Source organism: Hylaeus volcanicus, chromosome 2 (genome assembly GCF_026283585.1).
Source record: "Hylaeus volcanicus isolate JK05 chromosome 2, UHH_iyHylVolc1.0_haploid, whole genome shotgun sequence".
In the NCBI taxonomy this organism is placed as follows: Eukaryota; Metazoa; Arthropoda; class Insecta; order Hymenoptera; family Colletidae; genus Hylaeus; species Hylaeus volcanicus.
In genome coordinates this window covers 29371440-29379662 of record NC_071977.1, presented here as the reverse complement: position 1 = coordinate 29379662, position 8223 = coordinate 29371440, and the positions used below count along the sequence as shown (strand labels likewise).

Below are 8223 nucleotides of genomic sequence, written 5' to 3'. Positions count from 1 at the left end.
TTTGTAGTAAAATGGCATGCTGCTGTTTAGTAAATATTCCAACAAGACAGTATCAATGAAAATGAATGAAAGCGAAATGCAGCGACTGTAACGAAATACGGCCACTAGACCGCTAGGAATAAAGTGGGACCTTGTTCGAAGGACTTTTCGATTCGCATCGGCGCGAATACTTGGTCCTCGAAGAAAGTCTCATATATTTAAATACATACGTAAGATACTTACGTGTAACCAGCCAAAACGTTCAACAACGTCGATTTTCCAGCACCCGAGGGGCCCATGATAGCCACCAGCTCGCCAGCTTTGAACTCCCCGCTGACGCCATGGAGAATTTCTTTGTGTTCTGCAACGAGAAAGCGAAATTGCTTAGTTAACAAAAAATATCGTCTCGTATTTTTCCGAACTTCTACCATTTCGCATTCTTTTCCCATCGTAACCTTGCTACGAGCTCGACTCCGTGCATGTAACAAAGAGTACATATTCTCGGTGAAATTTATTTTTCCATCACGTAAACGCTATTACGCGCGTTTCTTTTAATACATTCGTACCGATTTCCGTAAATAATTTCCTCGCCTGCTGCCTCCTGCTTTGTAACGTACATAAAATTAGCAACACATCGCTGGCGAGCGAGGAATAAACGATATCGACAAGCGAATGTGTCCGCGGTACTTATTTTTATTCCCAGACAGCGTAACAACGATTCGTATGCTGGAACGTATCCTGACCGACACGCATCGTCTCCGCGGTAACCATTGTCCATTGTGCGGTTGGTTTCAAGAGTACGTAAAAATGGAAGTTTCCACGACGACAGAATTTGTTCGCGACGTAACCCAGTATTAGGAACCGTTTACGGGTGACTTGACACGTTGGCTGCCAGACTAAAGCACCTGACAATTTCTACCGAGTTCAAGTTTCGTTTCGAGACTGTCGAAGATTAAATATTGGGTCCGAAAACTTCATGACTATTTTTAAGAAAAATTCAGAGGCATATTTGAATTTTGACGTATATATTTATTGAATTATACGTACATGTGCCATTTTGCTCTACAACCTCTTGAGGAATGTACACATTTTATTTGTTTTCAACGGCATGGACTTTCCAGACAGCCTAATATAATTTAACATTCGTCGTAGCGTTCGATCGTACAACATATTTAATTCGCAAATGCAAACGAAATTTACTTTCGTTGTCTCGATTTTGGAATTAATTGTTTTAGGTCCCCAGTGAAAAGTCCTGATCCGTCTTTGGGTAAACATCTCTTTACGATTCCACCTCCGCGATCTTATGCGAATAACGGTAATTTATGATAATCTGTTGGGTATTTGTTACAACCGGTACGATTATAAATGGAAAAAATTCATTTAAATATACTTCCAGCCTTCTCGCCTATTTGTTACAAAGAAACAAGTTTTTTTCTTTCTTTAATATCAGCATGTAAAAATCAAACGAAGCAGTTGTCCATGCTTATTAAATTCATGTTCATGTTAAATTCATTAGATGCAAATCGAAGGTACAGATTGGTAACAGCAACGATGTTCATTCCGCATGAGTTGTTAGCAACTATGTACAAAATACTCCGTCTCCTATATCAGCCTGTGCGCAATAATTGATTCGTATGTATAATATTCTATATTGAAATTATACCTCCATCGTCGTATTACTTGTCATCGAATAAAGTTCTCGACTGAAAACTGAATATTATTAATCCGGCGCTAACTATGACGTAAGCCGTCGTGATTAGAGTAAAAAAAAAAGAAAAAAACCCGAGTTTCCAGATAATAACGCGCGGTGACTATTTAGTCCAGATGCTGGAAATCTGTGTATTAGTCATCGGTTGATCACCATTTGTATTCTAAGCTGTCATCCCGATAAAGTGTCGACACGTCGCGCGAGCTTTGATACGCGATCGCGTTCATGTGCGGAATTTATCAACGGAGACACGACGCGAATTATCACTTTGTTATTTTACGCAACTTTACCACGCTTCATTTTTTTTCCATTTATTTCGCTTTTTTTTTTTATTTTGTTCGCATTTCGTTTCGATTCGCTTCATTTATTTTCGTTTCTTGATGCGTTAAAAAATTTACTGTCACATCACGTCACGTAAACATGCACAAGATAATCGAGCTGAATCATGCACCGATATCTACGGTGGGTCTAGAAAGTATTCGTACACCGATCAATTTCCAAAAAAAACTATGTAAACTTGTAATTTGTTAACTTATTTTTTATAAACAATGACATTCCACATATTCTCGGAAATCTCTAGTATAGACAAAGTACAAAAAGAAAATAGCTATTTATGTAAGTTGCGAAATTAACAAAAACAAATTAATCGATCGAAATTTTTAAGCGATAAGTATTCGCACAACTGTTTAATTTTTAAAACTTGATTAAAAAAAAAAAAGAAATTTACATTAATTTACAAGTATATAACACATACTTCCTTCGTGGGATATCCTTTTGATTTTATAATTATTGCAACTCTTCTAAGCGTTAAATTAACTAAATTATTAATTATTCAAAGTGGGATATTCTTCAATTCCCTATTAGAGCCATTTTTAAAAGTACTTTACCGGAAATTTGATTTTTTTTTAATTCGTACGAAGTACGTATAATACGTACTTTTACCCACTTTTCACATTTTTTTGTTAATTTCACAAATTATAGTAACAAGTAAATGTTGTTTGGACTGTATCTATCTGAGAGATTTCCGAGGATATGTAAAAAAAACATTGAATACAAAAAAAGAAGTTAAGAAACTACAATTTCACACAAAAGTTTTTTTGGAAAATTCTACAAATTTCTAGCAAATTTCTACACCCACTGTACGTCTAAAGAGAGAAGATTCGACTACAGTGTCGCTGTCAACCCTAACCGCGATTACAGGTTGCTCCGAACGCCCAGAAAAAGTCCATTATTACGTTTCTATGCAGAAGAAGCTGATCCTGATGCGTCAAAGTCCCATAGGACAAAAAGACATTTATCCAGGATCGTTCTTGAACTATCGGTATCCCGCCAGAGATCATCGATATTTCTACTACTTTAGTGATAATAATATAAATTATCTGAAATTGATTGCCAAGGAAAACGAGATCACGAGAGCGAAGGGGTTAATAAAAAATCGAATCTGAATTACACAATCCCATCGCGTTCCACGTTGAACGAATACAAACTCGCTTGAATAATTGCTCGATGGAACGAAGTACGTGAATACGACATATACTTCACCGTGTAAAACCGAAATTACCGCGAAAAATGCTCGACCGTCGTTTCTTGGTAGCGAACACCTGCAACTCGGAGACTCGTAGTGTTATACAACAAAGATCGTCCTTAACGTTTCAGTTCCCGTGTTATTATCCCCCTTTTTCCATTCGTTCGACTCTCCTTCAAAACACTCGCATACCTCGTAGACGTACATATTCCAGCTGTGTAATTTTTTGTAAAACAAATACTTCGATGTGTCACAATTAAATGCAAAGTTGAAGAATTAATTTCTGCACTTTCCAATTCTGCACGACTCGAATACTGTTCAGACCCTCGACTATCTAATTGCGTTAATTACCAACGATAAAATTTCAAGTATTTTATCGTTCAATCTTGTACATGTGTACCATGGAAAGTTCCTGAATCGGTTTACGTCAATTGCATTCCGTCCGTTTGAGGTCGAAACGCGCTTCGTGTTTGAGGTGAATCGGGTCAAGTTTGTTTGTGCCTGGTCTGCGTTACAAGCAATTCGAGGAGTACGTCGAATATAATATCTATTACGCACAAGAAAGCGAGCTCTTATCGGACTCGCGTAATACGCGAAATTGTACGCGAAACAAGTTTTATCTTAGGCGAACGTCGCCGCCGCGAGTAAGGCTCTCGGTTCGCGCGTCTTCGCATTCGGGACGTTCTAATAAATTTCGATTCGTCGAGCTACTCGTTCCTTCGCGGAATACGTTCGTATTTCGTGCGACGAACTTGCGACTAAATGTCGAGGCGAAAAAATGAGATTCTAAGGCCGGTTGTGGTCGAGTTTCAGTGTCAAGCATCGCGCGGATTCGTCGAGGGCGCTTGCACGCGAGCGCCTTAACAGATAATGCAGATTTCGTTCGTTACGGCGCACCGAAAGTTCCGAAAAAGAGAAAATCGACGAAATATCGATAATATTTGAACGTCAGAAATTGTACGCAAAATGTAAACATCCGATCCGTCTCTGCGTTTGAATGTAATGGTAACGAAGAAACATAAGTCATCGATACTGTATTTGTCGATGATGTCTCGCCGCGGAGCTGTGCAACGAAGTTTCGCAACCCTTCGTAATTAAGATGTGATTTATGGGTAAACAAGCTGCGCGTATTTCCTCTTAATTTTTGACTCGCGAGTAACGTCTTTTCACGGACATGTATTCGAGCTTGTAATCGTGTTTGATCGATCAATTTCGATTCAGGCTTCATTCTAAACGCTTGCACGTGTAATAAATTCACTTCGAGGTATCCGATCGAGTTTATGAAACAGCGCGATTCTCAACGCGATTATCGTCCAAACATTTGAGCAAAATGTCGTGGCCGTTACTCGCGAACGTCTGCCCGCATTTGGAATAATGTTATTCCGCTTCCGTTTGGAGGTCGATAAATACGTGACGACACGACGGCGCCCATGCGTGACGACACCGAGCGCCTTTTACGCGTCGAGTACGGAGTAAGATTCGAAGTAATTCCTCGTAACGTGCGAGGTGTTAGGGCGGCGACTGACTTGCAACAGAACGCTGTAACGTAACTGCTCGGTACGAATTGTACGGATCGGCACCAACGTTACGTTACAAGGTCCTTTTTGGAATCACGAATTGCTCGCTTCGAACTCTCGGCTGAATTCTCTCTCGATGCTTCGTACTCGGTTCAGTGAAAAGTAGACGATCGAAGAGGTTCGACTACTCGGACATCGTTAAACACCTGGAAACATTATTAAGGCAGTGTTGGACTGCAAAATGGAGAACATATAGAGCTAGCACGGTTCATAAAGCTGTAGGTAGTTTTTTTGATTTACAAACGAATCGAAAATTCAACCGAAGGCCAACTATTCTTTCAAATGGCAATAACACGAATCAGAAGTGGCCACAGCAAGTTTACTCGCTCGCACCTACTCAACAGAAGCCAATCATTAAAGTGCGACGAATGTAACACCCAAATCACTATTAACCATATCGTCCTTCGCTGCCCCAAATACAACGAAATCAGGAGGAAGTTAAACATCCATAATCGAAGTATCAGTGAAGCCAACTATTCTTTCAAGTACCAGGACACCTTAGTAGAATTCTCCAAGACTATCGAGTTCTTTAACAAAATGTAATAACTCTGTACCGTTTCTGTAAGTCGCTAATAACCCATGGTGTTGATGCGACGTTAAGCTTATTAAATAAAAAGAGAAAAAAGAGGTTCGTCAAAAAACCGACAGATCAGTGGAGCACAGTCGAGCGCAAGAACGGCTCGGTTCGTCGCTCGCTAGTCCGTCCAAACTAAGCGAATGCTCGCGTTACATTGCAATGGTCTGTTGCAAGTCGGTCGCCGGGTTTACGCGTTTGCTAACTCACCCCTAGGGAAAATAGCGGCGAAGGGTTAAGGTTACGTCGTAATCGCACTCGATTCGAATCGAAGAGATCGGTACGACTCTAACCTTAGAGCCTCGATTATTGTTTTTTCCATGCTTGCGACGTCGCCAGTGACGTATTTCTTCTTTTGTTGGGCCACGAATGATACAAGAAATTACCGAGAACGGATGCGACCGACTAAACTCGCGTGATGCTTAACGACAGTCGCACGAGAGAAAGTATACAAGCGTAATTAATCAATTTAAGAGAATACCGTCGCGGAAGTGTACGCAGGCGACATCGTAGGAATCTACTCTTTCGAGAAAAACGCGTTTAATGTTTCGTACGAAAGTAGCACGACGCTGAGCCGGGCGCGTTCGGGGTTCGAAAAATAACGAACTAAGTAGAATTTTATAAAATGCTTCTGTGACGGTCATTGTAACGTCTCCTAGATGATAAATATGTAGAAAAAAAATGTTTGATTTGTTGAAAATCTTACACAGGTGGACCCCCTTAAGATTCGGGACATCCGTTACCGTTCGCTCTGTATAAGATCGTCGACGCACGATCGATGGAACGTTTTCCTACGGTGGCATTAACTTTCTTAAAAGGTTGCGTGGTTTAGCGATAGGTCAGTGCTCGGCGAAACTGCACGGAGCAAATTCCGTCGCTAGAGTAATCGTCCCATTTTATTCGTGTATTAAATGTCGCGCGTTAACGTCGGGAGAAAGCTGGCGGAGAGTGGTCCTGCGAGCAGCAAAGAAAGTTTTCAACGGAGAAAGTGGTCGGGCGTTTTGAGAAGAGGTCTCCGTTAGAAGCTGGCGAAAACAGTGCACGCGATTGAACGGAAGAGAACCATTTCGAGATCGCGAGCGCGCATCTAAACGATTTGGCGTAAACGTTATCGCACTCGAGATCTCTTTAACACGCCTTTATTTCTGAAAATATTTTCCTCATCTAGAACAATCTCGATCCCCTCGATCTTTCGCTACTGTTTTGTAGCATAGATCGAAAAAGTTTGTAGATAATATCTGGATAATTTGTAGACAAAATTTCTGCAGAAAATGCGGCAATACAAGTATCGACAAGGCGCTAGAGCGATAGCGTATGTACTTGGCGACGCGTAAATGTCCTTGGATCGTTAGACTTATGCATTCGTAAATAGCGATCGTACTCGGGAATCCAGTCTTCTGATATCTTGGACGTTTTTTAATAAATTTCCATTCCCCTTTCTCGTGAAAACATTTCCAAAATTTCTGTACCGAATGCGCCCGGACGAAAAAACCAGTTCAACATGCCTTTTGGCGATAAATATTCACGAGGCAGCGGATAGAATAACTTCAAATTTAGGGAACGCATTGCTTTGCATACAAACGGATACGAACAGAAATATGAAACGCAAAACCGGCTCTGGAACCGGCTATTTTTGTCTAAATATAGGAATCCTTTTAACGATCCTAGCCTGCAAACGAAAACGTTAATCAAGTTTTTTTATTATTCGCCCGACATTGTCGCAACGATATTACGATGCGTTTTTTTAAAGACTCGCTGTCCATCGCTTTAAAAACAATGGATGAAAGCGAACGATCGATTCGAATTAAACATTGATCTGTCGCGTTATCTACGCTCGTTCGTCACCTTACGACCTATTAATTGCGTGCGAAACGTCAGTCGGTTATCAACGGTTATTCGCATTCTACGTTACGTAAATTTTTGATTATGATTTCTTTACGCTCTGGCTATTCTTTTATTTTTCTTTTTTAACGACCAATCACAGGCGCGATAGTATTTTATCACGCGCATTAATTTACGTCTCTTCGAATCGCGAGACTAATTTCGTCGTTAATTAATTAAAGATTCGTGTAATAGCTTTCTCGCTGAACGAGAGTCGCATCTTCATCCATACGAGAACTTTGTTCTGGATATTTTCAAAACTTTTTACGTTCGCCACATCAACGATAATAATAGAAATAGTAAGCGGCGAGTTCTACGCGCAATATTTTATTCTCGTACGTCTGCAAGGGAATGAAGTTAATCATCGCGCTGTATAGTAAATGACCAACGGACGCACAGTCGCTATACTCGTAAATATGTTACATTGCGAGACAATGGCACTGTTAACGTTTTTCCCGTGACACGTGCAAGTGCTACGACCAAGTTCGCACGTACGCAACAGTCCTTCCAATCGTTTTCTACAAAAATTACCGTCATTCGAAAACGTAGCAAAATAGGCACACGTTTCAAAATAAGTTAAGTTCAAAATAAGCTTCCTCCGCTGTTTTTACGCTAAGCTATTAGGTCGTTCCAAAAGTTTCTTTCGCGAGTTGCATTCAATTATTCTCCGTGCCAGTGTTTCTATAAATAGACAATCTAATTTCTTAGGCATTGATGCTGTAACAGTAACGAAGCCAAATGAATCGTGCACAATTCAGTAATGTAACATAAAACATAAGATATTGTGTATATATCAATTGTTAATAGCCTGCGGATCTTTACGGAAAATAAAATGTTCGCGAACGTGCCTACAAAAATTGAACCTGAATAAGAATTTATTTTATTCTGCAGATATTATAACATGTACTTTACTTTCAATCTTTCTTTTATTTTTGCATATTGTTTGCATTTTGTAATTTCTTGTGCATTCAAATTGTAA

The 8223-nt window shown here is 40.0% G+C and overlaps 1 protein-coding gene across 1 annotated transcript in view; it reads right to left on the bottom strand.

Moving 5' to 3' along the window:
- LOC128872759 (ATP-binding cassette sub-family G member 1) overlaps positions 1–8223 on the bottom strand; it is a 31394-nt gene that overhangs the window by 9268 nt on the left and 13903 nt on the right. The window contains exon 3 of the mRNA XM_054115765.1: positions 223–340. Coding sequence (XP_053971740.1) covers positions 223–340 — 118 coding nt within the window. The remainder of the gene's footprint in view (positions 1–222; positions 341–8223) is intronic.